General features: G+C 43.1%; 1 protein-coding gene across 3 annotated transcripts in view; it reads left to right on the forward strand.

The window, feature by feature from the left end:
• The window catches only part of LOC110490567 (ankyrin repeat and sterile alpha motif domain-containing protein 1B), a 352,871-nt gene that overhangs the window by 65,066 nt on the left and 264,821 nt on the right, over positions 1-22,984 (forward strand). For all 3 annotated transcript variants that reach the window (XM_090200869.1, XM_090200870.1, XM_090200871.1), the window contains exons 2-3: positions 7,595-7,675; positions 13,564-13,720. In XM_090200869.1, the coding sequence (XP_090056995.1) occupies positions 7,595-7,675; positions 13,564-13,720 (238 nt within the window). The remainder of the gene's footprint in view (positions 1-7,594; positions 7,676-13,563; positions 13,721-22,984) is intronic.

Consider the following 22,984-nt stretch of genomic DNA (forward strand, 5'->3'; position numbering starts at 1 on the left):
TGTGGTGACTGGCCTACCTGTATACTATTCCGGCTGTTTGTTAGGGTGTGGTGACTGGCCTGCCTGTATACTATTCCGGCTGTTTGTTAGGGTGTGGTGACTGGCCTACCAATATTGAGAAGTCCACTTTCTTCGGTAACAGATGGAGAGAGGGGGGGCGACAGAGAGGTGGGGGTGACAGAGAGGGGGGGTGACTGAGAGAGGGGGGGTGACTGGGAGAGGGGGGGGGGTGACAGAGGGGGGGGGGGGGTGACGGAGAGGGGGGGGTGACGGGGAGGGGGGGGGGGGGTGACGGGGAGGGGGGGTGACGGGGAGGGGGGGGGGTGACGGGGAGAGGGGGGGTGTGACGGGGAGGGGGGGTGACTGAGAGAGGGGGGGGTGACAGAGGAGAGGGGGGGGTGACGGGGAGGGGGGGTGACGGAGAGGGGGGGGTGACGGGGAGGGGGGGGGTGACGGGGAGAGGGGGGGTGTGACGGGGAGAGGGGGGGGGGCAGGGAGAGGGGGGGTGTGACGGAGAGAGGGGGGGTGACGGGGAGAGGGGGGTGTGATGGAGAGAGAGGAACGACAGAGAGGTTGTGACTAAGGGCAGTAGACAGGACATAGTCTGCATATTTCTCTAATCTCCAAATAAGCAGACGTCTAGTCTACAAGAATGTTTACATGTATTTCTAATCTAATGTTTCTCCCTAATTCAATTTGAGGATGGCTTCTTGCCTTTTGTGCACATCGTGAAAGCACAGTAGAAGAGAATAGAGCCCACTGCAAGACAATGCTTGGGGGAGACGAGGGAATTGGCTGTGGAATGTGCAATAGAGTGCCAGATGGAAAATATAAGACTGTTGAAATAGAATGTAGAACATGAAATAGAATGGGAAGTAGAATATAATGTTGAATGTGCAATAGAATAGTGTAGAACGTGAAATAACGTAAAATAGAATGTAGACTGTGAAAAATATGTTGAATGTAATAAATTGTGACAGAATGCAGTCTAGGATGTAGAATAGAATGTAGAATGTGGGCTAGAATACAATGTGAACTTGAATAGAACGTAGAATATGAAATAGAATGTAGAATATGAAATTAACACTCTTAGCCCTGTGATGGTCTGAGACCCATTACATCATTTTGGGGAGTACCAGTGTGTCTTAGTTTCCTGTTCTGAATGGTCCTCTATGGAGGAACTACCCAAGGTGTGTGAACAAACACCCATATTTTTGAAATCACTTTTTATTTTGTTTTCTCAAATGTACAGATTACACCTTTATCTAAAGGCTCTTGGTTGTGGGTGTGGCCAGTCACCCCATATTATCTCACACCTGGTCCCACCTAAAGGACTCATACACTCTCTCATACAGTCACTGTGTTTATACACGAGGGAGGTGTGTTTGTATCAGAGTGTTGTTCATGTGAAGGGTGTGTGCGAGGGGTGTTAGTGTGAAGGTTGTATGTATGTGTGTGTGTTTGTATGCTTTGGGTGTGTCAAGGATGTGTATGTGAATAGTAGGCCCGTGTGTGTGTGTGTGTGTGTGTGTGCTCTGTTCATTTCTAGAGAGAGCATGTGTGTGTATGCGAGTGCTGTATGGTGTCTGGTCTGGTGTATTCAGTGGGTTGGTCTGGTGTATTCAGTGTGTTGGTCTGGTGTATTCAGTGGGTTGGTCTGGTGTATTCAGTGTGTTGGTCTGGTGTATTCAGTGTGTTGGCCTGGTGTATTCAGTGGGTTGGCCTGGTGTATTCAGTGGGTTGGCCTGGTGTATTCAGTGGGTTGGCCTGGTGTATTCAGTGGGTTGGCCTGGTGTATTCAGTGGGTTGGCCTGGTGTTTTCAGTGTGTTGGTCTGGTGTTTTCAGTGTGTTGTTCTGGTGTATTCAGTGTGTTGTTCTGGTGTATTCAGTGTGTTGGTCTGGTGTATTCAGTGTGTTGGTCTGGTGTATTCAGTGTGTTGGTATGGTCTGGTGTATTCAGTGTGTTGGCCTGGTCTGGTGTATTCAGTGTGTTGGCCTGGTCTGGTGTATTCAGTGTGTTGGCCTGGTGTATTCAGTGTTTTGGTATGGTCTGGTGTATTCAGTGTGTTGGTATGGTCTGGTGTATTCAGTGTTTTGGTATGGTCTGGTGTGTTGGTATGGTCTGGTGTATTCAGTGTTTTGGTATGGTCTGGTGTATTCAGTGTTTTGATATGGTCTGGTGTATTCAGTGTGTTGGTATGGTCTGGTGTATTCAGTGTTTTGGTATGGTCTGGTGTATTCAGTGTTTTGATATGGTCTGGTGTATTCAGTGTTTTGGTATGGTCTGGTGTGTTGGTATGGTCTGGTGTATTCAGTGTTTTGGTATGGTCTGGTGTATTCAGTGTGTTGGTCTGGTGTATTCAGTGTGTTGGCCTGGTGTATTCAGTGTTTTGGTATGGTCTGGTGTATTCAGTGTGTTGGTATGGTCTGGTGTATTCAGTGTTTTGGTATGGTCTGGTGTGTTGGTATCGTTTGGTGTATTCAGTGTTTTGGTATGGTCTGGTGTATTCAGTGTTTTGATATGGTCTGGTGTGTTGGTATCGTTTGGTGTATTCAGTGTTTTGGTATGGTCTGGTGTATTCAGTGTTTTGATATGGTCTGGTGTATTCAGTGTTTTGGTATGGTCTGGTGTATTCAGTGTTTTGATATGGTCTGGTGTATTCAGTGTGTTGGTATGGTCTGGTGTATTCAGTGTTTTGGTATGGTCTGGTGTATTCAGTGTTTTGGTATGGTCTGGTGTATTCAGTGTGTTGGTATGGTCTGGTGTATTCAGTGTTTTGGTATGGTCTGGTGTATTCAGTGTTTTGGTATGGTCTGGTGTATTCAGTGTTTTGGTATGGTCTGGTGTATTCAGTGTGTTGGTCTGGTGTATTCAGTGTGTTGGCCTGGTGTATTCAGTGTTTTGGTATGGTCTGGTGTATTCAGTGTGTTGGTATGGTCTGGTGTATTCAGTGTTTTGGTATGGTCTGGTGTGTTGGTATCGTTTGGTGTATTCAGTGTTTTGGTATGGTCTGGTGTATTCAGTGTTTTGATATGGTCTGGTGTGTTGGTATCGTTTGGTGTATTCAGTGTTTTGGTATGGTCTGGTGTATTCAGTGTTTTGATATGGTCTGGTGTATTCAGTGTTTTGGTATGGTCTGGTGTATTCAGTGTTTTGATATGGTCTGGTGTATTCAGTGTGTTGGTATGGTCTGGTGTATTCAGTGTTTTGGAATGGTCTGGTGTATTCAGTGTTTTGGTATGGTCTGGTGTATTCAGTGTGTTGGTATGGTCTGGTGTATTCAGTGTTTTGGTATGGTCTGGTGTATTCAGTGTTTTGGTATGGTCTGGTGTATTCAGTGTTTTGATATGGTCTGGTGTATTCAGTGTTTTGGTATGGTCTGGTGTGTTGGTATGGTCTGGTGTATTCAGTGTTTTGGTATGGTCTGGTGTATTCAGTGTGTTGGTCTGGTGTATTCAGTGTGTTGGCCTGGTGTATTCAGTGTTTTGGTATGGTCTGGTGTATTCAGTGTGTTGGTATGGTCTGGTGTATTCAGTGTTTTGGTATGGTCTGGTGTGTTGGTATCGTTTGGTGTATTCAGTGTTTTGGTATGGTCTGGTGTATTCAGTGTTTTGGTATGGTCTGGTGTGTTGGTATCGTTTGGTGTATTCAGTGTTTTGGTATGGTCTGGTGTATTCAGTGTTTTGATATGGTCTGGTGTATTCAGTGTTTTGGTATGGTCTGGTGTATTCAGTGTTTTGATATGGTCTGGTGTATTCAGTGTGTTGGTATGGTCTGGTGTATTCAGTGTTTTGGTATGGTCTGGTGTATTCAGTGTTTTGGTATGGTCTGGTGTATTCAGTGTGTTGGTATGGTCTGGTGTATTCAGTGTGTTGGTATGGTCTGGTGTATTCAGTGTTTTGGTATGGTCTGGTGTATTCAGTGTTTTGGTATGGTCTGGTGTATTCAGTGTGTTGGTCTGGTGTATTCAGTGTGTTGGCCTGGTGTATTCAGTGGGTTGGCCTGGTGTATTCAGTGTTTTGGTATGGTCTGGTGTATTCAGTGGGTTGGCCTGGTGTATTCAGTGTTTTGGTATGGTCTGGTGTATTCAGTGGGTTGGCCTGGTGTATTCAGTGTGTTGGCCTGGTGTATTCAGTGGGTTGGCCTGGTGTATTCAGTGTGTTGGTCTGGTGTATTCAGTGTGTTGGTCTGGTATATTCAGTGGGTTGGTCTGGTGTATTCAGTGTGTTGGTCTGGTCTGGTGTATTCAGTGTGTTGGTCTGGTGTATTCAGTGTGTTGGTCTGGTGTATTCAGTGGGTTGGTCTGGTGTATTCAGTGTGTTGGTATGTATGTGTACAGTAAGGGAGCGTGTTTGATCCCTATCTGCCCCATGATTGTCCACGTTAGCTGTCAATCACTCTCTGTGAGTGCAAACTAAATCCCTTCCCCCCCTGCTACGATGCAGTGCTAGTAGTGTTGTTTGGGCCAGTAACCGAAAGGTTGCTGGATCGAATCCCCAAGCTGACAAGGTGAAAATCTGTCGTTCTGACCCTGAGCAACCCACTGTTCTCCAGGCCCTGAAGACGTGGTATCCCCTTTCCTTTCCCTTATAAGAGATGTTGTTATGCCCTATTCTAGGGACATATACCAGATGGCTGTCTATAGATTTGTGTGTGTGTGTGGAGTAAAAAAAAAAGGTACTATTTCTCCTGTGGAACTTTGTCATTTCGAAGCCTCGTGATGCAGAGCTCCAAATCTGGCTCTACTTTTGTGTGTGTGTGTGTGTGTGTGTGAGAGAGAGAGAGAACTTGTAACAGTTATAGAACCCATTGCCCTTCATGGTTGTGAGGTCTGGGGTCCACTCACAAACCAATAATTCACAAAATGGGACAAACACCAAATTGAGACTGCATGCAGAATTCTGCAAAAATATCCTCTGTGTTTAACGTCAAACACCAAATAATGCATGCAGACCAGAATTAGGCCGAATTCCCAAATCTTCAATAACAAAGCCGTCACCCACAAAGAAATAAACCTGGAGATGAGTCCTCTAAGCAAGCTGGTCCTGGGGCTCTGTTCACAAACACAAACAGAGCCCCAGGACAGCAACACAATTAGACCCAAACAAATCATGAGAAAACAAAAAGATAATTACTTGAAACATTGGAAAGAATTTACCAAAAAACAGAACAAACTACAATGCTATTTGGTCTTAAACAGAGAGTACACAGTGGTAGAATACCTGACCACTGTGACTGACCCAAACTTAAGGAAAGCTTTGACTATATACAGCATAGCCTTGCTATTGAGAAAGGCAGCAGATGGCAGACCTCAAGAGAAGACAGGCTATGTGCCCACCGCCCACAAAATGTGGTGGAAACTGAGCTGTACGACCATTTCAGAGACCTATATTTTCCTCAGATTACACAGATCCACAAAACATTTGAAAACAAATCCAATTTTCAAAAACTCCCATATCTATTGGCTGAAATACCACCATTTGTGAGCTGTTGCCACAAGAAAGGGCAACCAGTTAAGAACAAACACCATTGTAAATACAACCTATATTTGTTTATTTATTTTCCCTTCTGTACTTTAACTATTTGCACATCATTGCAACACTGTATACAGTTGAAGTCGGAAGTTTACATACACCTTGGCCAAATACATTTAAACTCAGTTTTTCACAACTCCTGACATTTAATCCTGGTAAAAATTCCCTGTCTTAAGTCAGTTAGGATCACCACTTTATTTTAAGAATGTGAAATGTCAGAATAATAGTAGAGATTTTTTCTGATTTTATTTCTTTTGTCACATTCCCAGTGGGTCAGAAGTTTACATGCACTCAATTAGTATTTGGTAGCATTGCCTTTAAATTGTTTAACTTGTGTCAAACATTTTGGGTAGCCTTCCACAAGCTTCCCACAATAAGTTGGGCGAATTTTGGTCCATTCCTCCTGACAGAGCTGGTATAACTGAGTCAGGTTTATAGGCCTCCTTACTCGCACACGCTTTTTCAGTTCTGCCCACAAATTTTCTATAGGATTGAGGTCAGGGCTTTGTGATGGCCACTCCAATACCTTGACTTTGTTGTCCTTACGTCATTTTGTCACAACTTTGGAAGTATGCTTGGGTAAATTGTCCATTTGGAAGACCCATTTGCGACCAAGCTTTAACTTCCTGACTGATGTCTTGAGATGTTGCTTCAATATATCCACATCATTTTCCTGCCTCATGATGCCATCTATTTTGTGAAGTGCACCAGTCCCTCCTGCAGCAAAGCACCCCCACAACATGATGCTGCCACCCTCGTTCTCCATGGTTGAGATGGTGTTTTTCAGCTTGCAAGCCTCTCCCTTATTCCTCCAAACATAACCATGGTCATTATGGCAAACAGTTCTATTTTTGTTTCATCAGAACATAGGACATTTCTCCAAAAAGTATGATCTTTGTTCCCATGTGCAGTTGCAAACCATAGTCTGTTTTTTTTATTGCTTCTCTAGGAGACAGAACGCGTCTCCTTCCTGAGTGGTATGATGGCTGTGTGGTCTCATGGTGTTTATACTTGCATACTATTGTTTGTACAGATGAGGCGTTTGGAAATTGCTCCCAAGGATGAACCAGACTTGTGGAGGTGTACACATTTTTTTTCTGAGGTCTTTGCTGATTTCTTTTCCTTTTCCCATGATGTCAAGCAAAGAGGCACTGAGTTTGAAATACATCCACAGGTACACCTCCAATTGACTCAAACTATGTCAATTAGCCTATCAGAAGCTTCTAAAGCCATGACATCATTTTCTGGAATTTTCCAAGCTCCTTAAAAGGCACAGTCAACTTAGTGTATGTAAACTTCTGACCCACTGGAATTGTGATACAGTGAATTATAAGTGAAATAATCTGTCTGTAAACAATTGTTGGAAAAATTACTTGTGTCATACACAAAGTAGATGTCCTAACCGACTTGCCAAAACAATAGTTTGTTAACAAGAAATTTATGGAGTGGTTGAAAAACGAGTTTTAATGACTCCAACCTAAGTGTATGTGAACTTCCGACTTCAACTTTGTATATATTGACTATTGAAATGTCTTATTATTTTGGAACTTTTGTGAGTGTAATGTTTGCTGTAAATGTTTTATTTGTTAATTCACTTTTGTTATCTATTTCACTTGCTTTGGCAATGTTAACATATGTTTCCCATGTCAGTAAAGCCCCTAAAATTGAAGTTGACTTGAGAGACTTCGAAGGTCATGGGAAAACGAGTCCGTTACATGCCAATCTTAGCCCTTTGGAGGTCCCACATCCCATAGAACAACGGTAGACTGGTCCCAGATCTGTTTGCACTGTCTTGCTGACTCCGATGGTCATTGTGATGTGGCTAAAGCACAAACAGATCTGTGATCAGGCTAAAAGAAAAGGGCTTCTATATTGTGTCTCTTTGTACTTCAGTGTCTATCACGATCATGTGCTCAACACATAGAAAGCCTGTTGTGGACTTAAGTGTGATTTTCAATTACAGGAAAACAAAAATCAAGTTAAATTGGAAAGCATACCATTGTAAGGACTGTGTCTTGGTGCGTGTTGGCTTACAGTCTGTCTGTCTTGTGTCCACAGCATGTGGAGAGGCTTGAATGTGAACTGTGCAGACAGTTCAGGGTACACACCCCTCCACCATGCATCACTGAACGGACACAGGTAAGAGTGTGTGTGTATGTGGAGAGGTGGCTGGTGGGGGTGAGGAAGTGTTTGTCGGTGTGCTTGCATGCTTGTGAGTGTAATGCAATGTGATTGCCTTTTCCAGACACACACACACACACACACACACACACACACACACACACACACACACACACACACACACACACACTAGGGCTGGGTGACATATCAAATAAATTAGATTAATTTAAATGTATGTTTTTCAGCGATATTCCAAATGCCTGTATCACAATAATCAAGTAATTTTTATATCTGCTAGTTGCCATGTAGTCTTCTTGGTCTCGGCTCTTTCTCTTCTGCTGTGACTGTTAACCTTCCCCTTTACACATCCACACCAACACTTGAAAGCCAGATCAGTGTTTATTGCAAAAAAGCATGTTAAACTATTTTATTAAAATGATTACATTATTAGAGGCTCTTACGGTTGTAGAAGGTTTATATTTAGTCTGGTCAAGTCCTGAATTCATTAGATCATTGCTGACTGTTTGAAATCCGGTGTGTTGACCTTTAATTGTACAACAAAGCTGATTTAGAGAAAACAGAAACAATATATATTGTGAATCTCCCCTAAGTTTGAAAAAATTGACATTTGTATGCCATATTGACCAGATCTCTCACACACACACACACACACACACACACACACACACACACACACACACACACACACACACACACACACACACACACACACACACACACACACACACACACACACACACACACCAGCCCCTTTCCACATGCTCTCTCTCTCTCCCTCACACACACATACACACACACACACACACACACACAAACACAAATCCCTTTTTCCTGCTGTTGGATTAAGATGAGTCTGACGGCTAGCCCTGCTCAGCAAAACTGTTGGATTAATGCTGTGCCTTGGAGGCAATAATGTGGATTTCCTTCTTTCCAACAGCTGCAGTAGGAGAGGGAGAGTGAAGCAGGGAGAGAAGGAGAGAGAGAGACATAAAGGGAGAGGGAGAGTGAAGCAGGGAGAGAAGGAGAGAGAGAGACATTAAGGGATTGGGAGAGAGAAGCAGGGAGAGAAGGAGAGAGAGAGAGACATAAAGGGAGAGGGAGAGAGAAGCAGGGAGAGAAGGAGAGAGAGAGACATTAAGGGAGAGGGAGAGAGAAGCAGGGAGAGAAGGAGAGAGAGAGACATAGAGGGAGAGAGAAGCAGGGAGAGAAGGAGAGAGAGAGACATTAAGGGAGAGGGAGAGTGAAGCAGGGAGAGAAGGAGAGAGAGAGACATTAAGGGAGAGCGAGAGTGAAGCATGGAGAGAAGGAGAGAGAGAGACATTAAGGGAGAGGGAGAGTGAAGCAGGGAGAGAAGGAGAGAGAGAGACATTAAGGGAGAGGGAGAGTGAAGCAGGGAGAGAAGGAGAGAGAGAGACATTAAGGGAGAGCGAGAGTGAAGCAGGGAGAGAAGGAGAGAGAGAGACATAAAGGGAGAGAGAGCGAAGGAGGGAAAAGTACAGGCTCCAAGTGAAAAACAAGGTCACCAACACTTAGAGAAGTGATTTAGAACTTTAGATGAGGGAGGAACAAGGAGGGAACTAACCATCTAACTGTACACTTAGAGAAGTGATTTAGAACTTTAGATGAGGGAGGAACAAGGAGGGAACTAACCATCTAACTGTACACTTAGAGAAGTGATTTAGAACTTTAGATGAGGGGATTGAACAAGGAGGGAACTAACCATCTAACTGTACACTTAGAGAAGTGATTTAGAACTTTAGATGAGGGGGAACAAGGAGGGAACTAACCATCTAACTGTACACTTAGAGAGGTGATTTAGAACTTTAGATGAGGGAGGAACAAGGAGGGAACTATCCATCTAACTGTACACTTAGAGAAGTGATTTAGAACTTTAGATTAGGGGGAACAAGGAGGGAACTAACCATCTAACTGTACACTTAGAGAAGTGATTTAGAACTTTAGATGAGGGGGAACAAGGAGGGAACTATCCATCTAACTGTACACTTAGAGAAGTGATTTAGAACTTTAGATGAGGGGGGAACAAGGAGGGAACTAACCATCTAACTGTACACTTAGAGAAGTGATTTAGAACTTTAGATGAGGGAGGAACAAGGAGGGAACTAACCATCTAACTGTACACTTAGAGAAGTGATTTAGAACTTTAGATGAGGGGGGAACAAGGAGGGAACTAACCATCTAACTGTACACTTAGAGAGGTGATTTAGAACTTTAGATGAGGGGGGAACAAGGAGGGAACTATCCATCTAACTGTACACTTAGAGAAGTGATTTAGAACTTTAGATGAGGGGGAACAAGGAGGGAACTAACCATCTAACTGTACACTTAGAGAAGTGATTTAGAACTTTAGATTAGGGGGAACAAGGAGGGAACTATCCATCTAACTGTACACTTAGAGAAGTGATTTAGAACTTTAGATGAGGGGGAACAAGGAGGGAACTATCCATCTAACTGTACACTTAGAGAAGTGATTTAGAACTTTAGATGAGGGAGGAACAAGGAGGGAACTATCCATCTAACTGTACACTTAGAGAAGTGATTTAGAACTTTAGATGAGGGGGAACAAGGAGGGAACTATCCATCTAACTGTACACTTAGAGAAGTGATTTAGAACTTTAGATGAGGGGGAACAAGGAGGGAACTATCCATCTAACTGTACACTTAGAGAAGTGATTTAGAACTTTAGATGAGGGGGGAACAAGGAGGGAACTAACCATCTAACTGTACACTTAGAGAAGTGATTTAGAACTTTAGATGAGGGGATTGAACAAGGAGGGAACTAACCATCTAACTGTACACTTAGAGAAGTGATTTAGAACTTTAGATGAGGGGGAACAAGGAGGGAACTAACCATCTAACTGTACACTTAGAGAGGTGATTTAGAACTTTAGATGAGGGAGGAACAAGGAGGGAACTATCCATCTAACTGTACACTTAGAGAAGTGATTTAGAACTTTAGATTAGGGGGAACAAGGAGGGAACTATCCATCTAACTGTACACTTAGAGAAGTGATTTAGAACTTTAGATGAGGGGGAACAAGGAGGGAACTATCCATCTAACTGTACACTTAGAGAAGTGATTTAGAACTTTAGATGAGGGGGAACAAGGAGGGAACTATCCATCTAACTGTACACTTAGAGAAGTGATTTAGAACTTTAGATGAGGGGGAACAAGGAGGGAACTAACCATCTAACTGTACACTTAGAGAAGTGATTTAGAACTTTAGATGAGGGGGGAACAAGGAGGGAACTATCCATCTAACTGTACACTTAGAGAGGTGATTTAGAACTTTAGATGAGGGGGGAACAAGGAGGGAACTAACCATCTAACTGTACACTTAGAGAAGTGATTTAGAACTTTAGATGAGGGAGGAACAAGGAGGGAACTATCCATCTAACTGTACACTTAGAGAAGTGATTTAGAACTTTAGATGAGGGGGAACAAGGAGGGAACTATCCATCTAACTGTACACTTAGAGAAGTGATTTAGAACTTTAGATGAGGGGGGAACAAGGAGGGAACTAACCATCTAACTGTACACTTAGAGAAGTGATTTAGAACTTTAGATGAGGGGGAACAAGGAGGGAACTATCCATCTAACTGTACACTTAGAGAAGTGATTTAGAACTTTAGATGAGGGGGGAACAAGGAGGGAACTATCCATCTAACTGTACACTTAGAGAAGTGATTTAGAACTTTAGATTAGGGGGAACAAGGAGGGAACTATCCATCTAACTGTACACTTAGAGAAGTGATTTAGAACTTTAGATGAGGGGGAACAAGGAGGGAACTATCCATCTAACTGTACACTTAGAGAAGTGATTTAGAACTTTAGATGAGGGGGGAACAAGGAGGGAACTAACCATCTAACTGTACACTTAGAGAAGTGATTTAGAACTTTAGATGAGGGGATTGAACAAGGAGGGAACTAACCATCTAACTGTACACTTAGAGAAGTGATTTAGAACTTTAGATGAGGGGGAACAAGGAGGGAACTAACCATCTAACTGTACACTTAGAGAGGTGATTTAGAACTTTAGATGAGGGAGGAACAAGGAGGGAACTATCCATCTAACTGTACACTTAGAGAAGTGATTTAGAACTTTAGATTAGGGGGAACAAGGAGGGAACTATCCATCTAACTGTACACTTAGAGAAGTGATTTAGAACTTTAGATGAGGGGGAACAAGGAGGGAACTATCCATCTAACTGTACACTTAGAGAAGTGATTTAGAACTTTAGATGAGGGGGAACAAGGAGGGAACTATCCATCTAACTGTACACTTAGAGAAGTGATTTAGAACTTTAGATGAGGGGGAACAAGGAGGGAACTAACCATCTAACTGTACACTTAGAGAAGTGATTTAGAACTTTAGATGAGGGGGGAACAAGGAGGGAACTAACCATCTAACTGTACACTTAGAGAGGTGATTTAGAACTTTAGATGAGGGGGGAACAAGGAGGGAACTAACCATCTAACTGTACACTTAGAGAAGTGATTTAGAACTTTAGATGAGGGAGGAACAAGGAGGGAACTATCCATCTAACTGTACACTTAGAGAAGTGATTTAGAACTTTAGATGAGGGGGAACAAGGAGGGAACTAACCATCTAACTGTACACTTAGAGAAGTGATTTAGAACTTTAGATGAGGGAGGAACAAGGAGGGAACTATCCATCTAACTGTACACTTAGAGAAGTGATTTAGAACTTTAGATGAGGGGGGAACAAGGAGGGAACTAACCATCTAACTGTACACTTAGAGAAGTGATTTAGAACTTTAGATGAGGGGGAACAAGGAGGGAACTATCCATCTAACTGTACACTTAGAGAAGTGATTTAGAACTTTAGATGAGGGGGGAACAAGGAGGGAACTATCCATCTAACTGTACACTTAGAGAAGTGATTTAGAACTTTAGATTAGGGGGAACAAGGAGGGAACTAACCATCTAACTGTACACTTAGAGAAGTGATTTAGAACTTTAGATGAGGGAGGAACAAGGAGGGAACTATCCATCTAACTGTACACTTAGAGAAGTGATTTAGAACTTTAGATTAGGGGGAACAAGGAGGGAACTAACCATCTAACTGTACACTTAGAGAAGTGATTTAGAACTTTAGATTAGGGGGAACAAGGAGGGAACTATCCATCTAACTGTACACTTAGAGAAGTGATTTAGAACTTTAGATGAGGGAGGAACAAGGAGGGAACTAACCATCTAACTGTACACTTAGAGAAGTGATTTAGAACTTTAGATTAGGGGGAACAAGGAGGGAACTATCCATCTAACTGTACACTTTTAGACCGTTGAGTTTTGACAATGGATGCATCCTAAATTGCACCGTATTCCCTATATACTGTAGTAGTGCACTATATCGGGAATAGGGGCCATTAGGGACACACTCAATGTGAACGTGGCGTTCTTAAAGGTGAAGCAACAAACTTAATTCTTTCAATGTGAAGAGTTAATTTCAATCCAGCTAATGATTTGAATGATTTTAATCCACACACTTCTAAACATTCAAGGCAGCCTTGGTTATGCAGCTGGCATTATGATTCAGGCCAAGTAAAGTACTTTTCTTTCTCTATCCCCCTTCTCGCTCTGTTTCCATTTTCTTTCTTTCTCGCTCTCTTTCTCTGTTTCCCTTTTCTCTCTTTCTCTCTCTCTACGCTTTCTCTCTCTCTATGCTTTCTCTCTCTCTACGCTTTCTTGCCTTTCTCTCACAATCTTTCCCCTTCTCCTCTCTATTGATTCTCTTCCCTCTCTCCCTCGCTCTCTCACTCCCCTTACTGCTCTCCTCTCTCTCTATCCCCTTCCGCTTCCGCCATCCTCCCCCATCCTCCTCCTCCCTCCTTCTCCTCCTCAGGGACGTGGTGTTGAAGTTGCTCCAGTTTGAAGCCTCCACCAATGTGGCTGACAGTAAGGGCTGCTTCCCCTTGCACCTGGCCGCCTGGCGTGGAGACGTAGACATCGTCCGTATCCTCGTCCACCACGGGCCCTCACACTGCCGCGTCAACCAGCAGGTGACAACATACTGTTCTGTTCTACACTATACTGTACTACACCCTATTCTGTTCTACACTGTTCTGTATTACACACTGTTCTGTTCTACACTATACTGTACTACACCCTATTCTGTTCTACACTGTTCTGTTCTACACTGTTCTGTTCTACACAATACTGTACTACACACTGTTCTGTTCTACACTATACTGTACTATGCCCTATTCTGTTCTACACTGTTCTGTACTATGCCCTATTCTGTTCTACACTGTTCTGTACTACACACTTGTATATACTACACAATTATGTACTACACACTATTCTGTTCTACATTGTTCTATACTACACACTGTTCTGTTCTACACTGTTCTGTTTTACACTATACTGTACTACACACTATTCTGTTCTACACTGTTCTATACTACACACTGTTCTGTTCTACACTGTTCTGTTCTACACTATACTGTACTACACCCTATTCTGTTCTACACTGTTCTGTACTACACACTGTTCTGTTCTACACTATACTGTACTACACACTATTCTGTTCTACACTGTTCTGTACTACACACTTGTATATACTACACAATTATGTACTACACACTATTCTGTTCTACACTGTTCTATACTACACACTGTTCTGTTCTACACTGTTCTGTTTTACACTATACTGTACTACACACTATTCTGTTCTACACTGTTCTATACTACACACTGTTCTGTTCTACACTGTTCTGTTTTACACTATACTGTACTACACACTATTCTGTTCTACACTATACTGTACTACGCCCTATTCTGTTCTACACTGTTCTGTACTGCACACTATTCTGTTCTACACTGTTCTGTACTACACACTAGTATATACTACACAATTATGTACTACACACTATTCTGTTCTACACTGTTCTGTGCTACACACTTATGCACTACACACTATGTACCACACACTATTCTGTTCTACACTGTTCTGTACAACACACTATTCTGTTCTACACACTGTTTTGTACTACACACTATGTACTACACTATTTTGCGCGACACACTTATGTACTACACGCTATTGTGTACTACACACTATTCTGTACTACACAATATTCCGTACTATACACGGTTGTTTAATACACTATTCTGTACTACACACTGTTCTGTTCTACACTATTCTGTACTGCACACTATTCTTTACTACACACTATTCTGTACTACACCCTATTATGTTCTACACTATACTGTACTACGCACTGTTCGGTTCTACACCATACTGTACTACACACCAGAGGTGGGACCAAGTCATTGTTTTACAAGTCACACGTAAGTCAAGTTTTAACACTCAAGTCCCAAGGCAAGTCCCAAGTCAAGCCAGTCAAGTCCCAAGTCCTAGACTTTGAGTTTCGAGTCCTAAACAAGTCATAATGTGCTATTTTTTTAATTTATATATTTTTTTATTTCACCTTTATTTAACCAGGTAGGCTAGTTGAGAACAAGTTCTCATTTACAACTGCGACCTGGCCAATATAAAGCAAAGCAGTGCGACACAAACAACAACAAAGAGTTACACATGGAATAAACAAGCTTACAGTCAATAACACAATAGAAAAAAATAAAGTCTATATACAGTATGTGCAAATGGCGTGAGGTAGGTAGGAAATAAATAGGCCATAGTAGCGAAGTAATTACAATTTAGAAAATTAACACTGGAGTGATAAATGAGCAGATGGTGATGTGCAAGTAGAAATACTGGTGTGCAAAAGAGCAGAAAAGTAAATTAAAAACAATATGGGGATGAGGAAGGTAGATTGTGTGGGCTGTTTACAGATGGGCTATGTACAGCTGCAGCGATCTTTTAGCTGCTCAGATAGCTGATGTTTAAAGTTAGTGAGGGAAATATACGTCTCCAGCTTCAGCGATGTTTGCAATTCGTTCCAGTCATTGGCAGCAGAGAACTGGAAGGAAAGGTGGCCAAAGCAGGTGTTGGCATTGGGGATGACCAGTGAGATATACCTGCTGGAGCACGTGCTACAGGTGGATGTTGTTCTCGTGACCAGTGAGCTAAGGTGGAGCTTTACCTAGCATAGACTTATAGATGACCTGGAGCCAGTGGGTCTGGAGATGAATATGTAGCAAGGGCCAGCCGACTAGAGCATACAGGTCGCAGTGGTGGGTGGCGTAAGGGGCTATGGTAACAAAACGGATGGCACTGTGATAGACTGCATCCAGTTTGCTGAGTAGAGTATTGGAAGCTATTTTGTAAATGACATCGTCGAGGATCGATAGGATAGTCAGTTTTACAAGGGTATGTTTGGCGGCGTGAGTGAAGGAGGCTTTGTTGCGAAATAGGAAGCCAATTCTAGATTTAATTTTGGATTGGAAAGGTTTAATATGAGTCTGGAAGGAGAGTTTACAGTCTAGCCAGACACCTAGGTAGTTGTCCACATATTTAAAGTCTGAACCGTCCAGAGTAGTGATGCTAGTCGGGCAGGCGCGTGCGGGCAGCGAATGGTGCATTTGGTTTTACTTGCGTTTAAGAGCAGTTGGAGGCCAGAGCAGTTGGAGGCCAGAGCAGTTGGAGGCCAGAGCAGTTGTATGGCATTGACGCTCGTTTGGAGGTTAGTTAACACCGTTTCCAAAGAAGGGCCAGATGTATACAGAATGGTGTCGTCTGCGTAGCGGTGGCTCAGAGAATCTCCAGCAGCAAGATCGACATCGTTGATATATACAGAGAAAAGAGTCGACCCGAGAATTGAAACCTATGGTACCCACATAGAGACTGCCAGAGGTCCGGACAACAGGCCCTCCGATTGACACACTAAACTCTGCCTGAAAAGTAGTTGGTGAACCAGGCGAGGCAGTCATTTGAGAAATCAATGCTGTTGAGAATACGGTGATTGACAGAGTCGAAAGCCTTGGCCAGGTCGATGAAGACGGCTGCACAGTACTGTCTTTTATTGAGGGCAGTTATGATATCGTTTAGTACCTTGAGCGTGGCTGAGGTGCACCCATGACCAGCTCGAAAACCGGATTGCACAGCGGAGAAGGTACGGTGGGATTTGAAATGGTCAGTGATCTGTTTATTAACTTGGCTTTCGAAGACTTTAGATAGGCAGGGCAGGCTGGATATAGGTCAATAACAGTTTGGGTCTAGAGTGTCACCCCTGTTGAAGAGGGGGATGACCGCGGCAGCTTTCCAATCTTTAGGGATCTCGGACGATACAAAAGAGAGGTTGAACAGACTGGTAATAGAGGTTGCAACAATGGCGGCGGATCATTTTAGAAAGAGAGGGTCCAGATTGTCTAGCCCAGCTGATTTGTACGGGTCCAGGTTTTGCAGCTCTTTCAGAACATCTGCTATCTAGTTTTGGGTGAAGGGGAAGCTGGGGAGGCTTGGGCAAGTAGCTGCGGGGGGTGTGAGCTGTTGGCCGGGGTAGGGTTAGCCAGGAGGAAAGAATCGCCAGCTGTAGAGAAATGCTTATCTTCACCAAATGTAATACCATTTCATATTTTTAACAAGAGTAATACTTAGTATATTACATTTACGCAAATCATGAATGCTTTTAAAAATATCTATATATTTATTACTTTCCAAATGTTATATTTCCATGGAAACACATGGGTAGCCATGAGAAATGGGTAGCCACTTCTGTTCGGCACACTGTTCTGTTTTGCACTATTCTGTACTACACACTATTCTGTTCTACATGGTTCTGTTCTACACTTATGTACTACACACTTCTGTTTTACACTACTGTTCTACACTATGCTGTACTACACACTATTCTGTTCGACACACTGTTCTGTACTACACACTGTTCTGTTCTACACTGTTCTGTTCTACACTATGCTGTACTACACACGGTTCTGTGCTACACTGCTCTGTTCTACACTATGCTGGACTACACACTGTTCTGTTCTACACTAATGTACTACACACTATTCTTTTCTACATTATTCTTTACTACACACTATTCTTTTCTACACACTGTTCTGTTCTCCACACTGTTCTACACTATTCTGTACTACACACTCCTTTACTACACACTGTTCTGTACTACACTATTCTCTACCACACTATTCTGTTCTACACTACTCTGTACCACACTCTGTTTTGTTTTACACTATACTGTACTACACACTGTTCTGTTCGAAATTCTGTTCTACCCACTATTCTGTTCAACACACTATTCTGTACTACACACTTCTGTTCTACACGGTTCTGTTCTACACTTATGTACTACACACTTCTGTTTTACACTACTGTTCTACACTATCCTTTACGATACACTGTTCTGTACTACACACTGTTCTGTACTACACTGTTCTGTTCTACACTGTTCTTTACTACACACTATTCTATACTAGACTATGCTGTACTACACACTGTTATGTTCTACACTATTCTTTAATACACACTATTCTTTACTACACTATTTTGGACCACACTATGTTCTGTTTTACACTATACTGTACTGTTCGCTCAGGAAGGAGATGCATTCGGTCTCCTAGAGATTAACGTACTTTGGTGCGAAAAGTGTAAATCAATCCCAGAACAAAACCAAAGGACCTTGTGAAAATGGAGGAAATGGAGTACAAAATGGAGGAAACAGGTACAAAAGTATCTATATCCACAGTAAAACAAGTCCTATATCTACATAACCTGAAAGGCCGCTCAGCAAGGAAGAAGCCACTGCTCCAAAACCTCCATAAAAAAGCTAGACTACGGTTTGCAACTGCACATGGGGACAATGATCGTACTTTTTGAAGAAATGTCCTCTGGTCTGATGAAACAAAAATAGAACTGTTTGGCCATAATGACCATTGTCTGTTTGTAGGAAAAAGGGGGAGGCTTGCAAGCCGAAGAACACCATCCCAACCGTGAAGCACGGGGGTGGCAGCATCATGTTGTAGGGGTGCTTTGCTGCAGGAGGGACTGGTGCACTTCACAAAATAGATGGCTTCATGAGGAAGGAAAATTATGTGGATATATTGAAGCAACATCTCAAGACATCAGTCAGGAAGTTTAAGCTTGGTCGCAAATTAGTCTTCCAAATGGAGAATGACCCCAAGCATACTTCCAAAGTTGTGGCAAAATGGCTTAAGGACAACAAAGTCAAGGTATTGGACTGGCCATCACAAATCCCTGACCCCAATCCCATAGACAATTTGTGGGCAGAACTGAGAAAGTGTGTGCAAGCAAGGAGGCCTACAAACCTGACTCAGTTACACCAGCTCTGTCAGGAGGAATGGGCCAGAATTCACCCAACTTATTGTGGGAAGCTTGTGGAAGGCTTCCTGAAACATTTGACCCAAGTTAAACAATTTAAAGGCAATGCTACCAAATACTAATTGAGTGTACTGTATGTAAAGTTCTGACCCACTTGAAATGTGATTAAAGAAAAAGATGAAATCAATCATTCTCTCTACTATTATTCTGACATTTCACATTCTTAAAATAAAGTGGTGATCCTAACTGACCTAAGACAGGGAATTTCTACTACGATTAAATGTCAGGAATTGTGAAACACTGAGTTTACATACACCTCAGCAAAGTACATTTAAAGTTCCGACTTCAACTGCATGTAAGTCACAGATTATTTACACAATATTGTGTGTGTGTGTGTGTGTGTGTGTGTGTGTGTGTGTGTGTGTGTGTGTGTGTGTGTTATGTTGTTGTATATGTGTGTGTGTGTGTGTGTGTGTGTGGCTACAATTTATCTTGCCAATACACTGCCTGCACCAGAAACAGCACCCTGCATATATTACACTAGTCACCAAGATATCGTATCCACTAAACAACACCCTGTATATATTACACTAGTCACCAAGATATAGCATCCACTAAACAACACCCTGTATATATTACACTAGTCACCAAGATATCGTGTCCACTAAACAACACCCTGTATATATTACACTAGTCACCAAGATATCGTGTCCACTAAACAACACCCTGTATATATTACACTAGTCACCAATATATAGTATCCACTAAACAACACCCTGTATATATTACACTAGTCACCAAGATATCGTATCCACTAAACAACACCCTGTATATATTACACTAGTCACCAAGATATCGTGTCCACTAAACAACACCCTGTATATATTACACTAGTCACCAAGATATAGTATCCACTAAACAACACCCTGTATATATTACACTAGTCACCAAGATATAGTATCCACTAAACAACACCCTGTATATATTACACTAGTCACCAAGATATCGTATCCACTAAACAACACCCTGTATATATTACACTAGTCACCAAGATATAGTATCCACTAAACAACACCCTGTATATATTACACTAGTCACCAAGATATCGTATCCACTAAACAACACACTCATCATCAAGACTTAAAGCAATGGACCATTCTCTACACATAACCCCACCTGAATTATGTTAGTGGCCTACTACATTGTGTGTGTGTGTGTGTGTGTGTGTGTGTGTGTGGGTGTGTGTGGGTGTGTGGGTGGGTGGGGATTGCCATGCTGGTGTTTACTACAGTTTTATTGGAGGATGCAATAACTGACTTGCCTAGTTAAATAAAACCAATAAAAAGAGCATGCAAGAGTAACATGAAGCTGTTTGGTTTTACTATGGAGAAAGAGGGGAGGAAGGTAGTAAAGGGAGGGTGCTATAGAGGGAGGTTGGGAGTTATAGAGGAGGGAGTTAGAGGAGGGAGGTATAGTGGAGGGAGGGAGGTAGGGAGTTATGGAGGAGGGAGTTAGAGGAGGGAGGTATAGTGGAGGGAGGGAGGGAGGGAGGTATAGAGGAGGGAGTTAGAGGATGGAGGTATAGTGGAGGGAGGGAGGGAGGTATAGTGGAGGGAGGGAGGTATAGTGGAGGGAGGGAGGGAGGTAGAGGGAGGTAGGTAGGGAGGTATAGAGGAGGGAGGGAGGTAGGTATAGAAGAGGGAGGGAGGTAGGTATAGAAGAGGGAGGGAGGTAGGGAGGTATAGAAGAGGGAGTTAGAGGAGGGAGGTATAGTGGAGGGAGGGAGGGAGGGAGGTATAGAGGAGGGAGGGAGGGAGGAATGTATAGTGGAGGGAGGGAGGAAGGTATAGTGGAGGGAGGGAGGTATAGTGGAGGGAGGGAGGTATAGTGGATGTAGGGAGGGAGGTAGAGGGAGGTATAGAGGAGGGAGGTATAGAGGAGGGAGGGAGGTAGGGAGTTACAGAGGAGGGAGTTAGAGGAGGGATGTGTAGTGGAGGGAGGGAGGGAGGTAGGGAGGTATAGAAGAGGGAGTTAGAGGAGGGAGGTATAGTGGAGGGAGGGAGGGAGGTATAGTGGAGGGGGAGAGGCAGGTATAGTGGAGGGAGGGAGGTAGGGAGGTATAGTGGAGGGAGTTTTAGAGGAGGGAGGTATAGTGGAGGGAGGTAGGGAGTTATAGAGGAGGGAGTTAGAGAGGTGGAGGGAGGGAGGGAGGTATAGAGGAGGGAGTTATAGAGAAGGGAGGTGGAGGGAGGGAGGGAGGGAGGTATAGAGGAGGGAGTTAGAGGAGGGAGGTATAGTGGAGGGAGGGAGGGATAGAGGGAGGTAGGGAGGTATAGAGGTAGGGAGTTAGAGGAGGGAGGTATAGTGGAGGCAGGGAGTGAGGGAGGTAGGGAGTTATAGTGGAGGGATGTAGGGAGGTATAGTGGAGGGAGGTAGGGAGTTATAGAGGAGGGAGGTATAGTGGAGGGAGGTAGGGAGGTATAGAGGAGGGCGGGTATAGTGGAGGGAGGTAGGGAGTTATATAGGAGGGAGTTAGAGGAGGGATATATAGTGGAGGGAGGGAGTAGGTAGGGAGGGAGGGAGTAGGAGGATATATAGTGGAGGGAGGGAGGGAGGTATAGAGGAGGTAGGGAGTTACAGTGCCTTGCGAAAGTATTCGGCCCCCTTGAACTTTGCGACCTTTTGTCACATTTCAGGCTTCAAACATAAAGATATAAAACTGTTTTTTTTTGTGAAGAATCAACAACAAGTGGGACACAATCATGAAGTGGAACGACATTTATTGGATATTTCAAACTTTTTTAACAAATCAAAAACTGAAAAATTGGGCGTGCAAGATTATTCAGCCCCCTTAAGTTAATACTTTGTAGCGCCACCTTTTGCTGCTATTACAGCTGTAAGTCGCTTGGGGTATGTCGCTATCAGTTTTGCACATCGAGAGATTTTTTCCCCATTCCTCCTTGCAAAACAGCTCGAGCTCAGTGAGGTTGGATGGAGAGCATTTGTGAACAGCAGTTTTCAGTTCTTTCCACAGATTCTCGATTGGATTCAGGTCTGGACTTTGACTTGGCCATTCTAACACCTGGATATGTTTATTTTTGAACCATTCCATTGTAGATTTTGCTTTATGTTTTGGATCATTGTCTTGTTGGAAGACAAATCTCCGTCCCAGTCTCAGGTCTTTTGCAGACTCCATCAGGTTTTCTTCCAGAATGGTCCTGTATTTGGCTCCATCCATCTTCCCATCAATTTTAACCATCTTCCCTGTCCCTGCTGAATAAAAGCAGGCCCAAACCATGATGCTGCCACCACCATGTTTGACAGTGGGGGTGGTGTGTTCAGCTGTGTTGCTTTTACGCCAAACATAACGTTTTGCATTGTTGCCAAAAAGTTCAATTTTGGTTTCATCTGACCAGAGCACCTTCTTCCACATGTTTGGTGTGTCTCCCAGGTGGCTTGTGGCAAACTTTAAACGACACTTTTTATGGATATCTTTAAGAAATGGCTTTCTTCTTGCCACTCTTCCATAAAGGCCAGATTTGTGCAATATACGACTGATTGTTGTCCTATGGACAGAGTCTCCCACCTCAGCTGTAGATCTCTGCAGTTCATCCAGAGTGATCATGGGCCTCTTGGCTGCATCTCTGATCAGTCTTCTCCTTGTATGAGCTGAAAGTTTAGAGGGACGGCCAGGTCTTGGTAGATTTGCAGTGGTCTGATACTCCTTCCATTTCAATATTATCGCTTGCACAGTGCTCCTTGGGATGTTTAAAGCTTGGGAAATCTTTTTGTATCCAAATCCAGCTTTAAACTTCTTCACAACAGTATATCGGACCTGCCTGGTGTGTTCCTTGTTCTTCATGATGCTCTCTGCGCTTTTAACGGACCTCTGAGACTATCACAGTGCAGGTGCATTTATACGGAGACTTGATTACACACAGGTGGATTGTCATCATTAGTCATTTAGGTCAACATTGGATCATTCAGAGATCCTCACTGAACTTCTGGAGAGAGTTTGCTGCACTGAAAGTAAAGGGGCTGAATAATTTTGCAAGCCCAATTTTTC

The sequence above is a fragment of the Oncorhynchus mykiss genome, chromosome 15 (genome assembly GCF_057628025.1).
Source record: "Oncorhynchus mykiss isolate SJ-2025 chromosome 15, ASM5762802v1, whole genome shotgun sequence".
In the NCBI taxonomy this organism is placed as follows: Eukaryota; Metazoa; Chordata; class Actinopteri; order Salmoniformes; family Salmonidae; genus Oncorhynchus; species Oncorhynchus mykiss.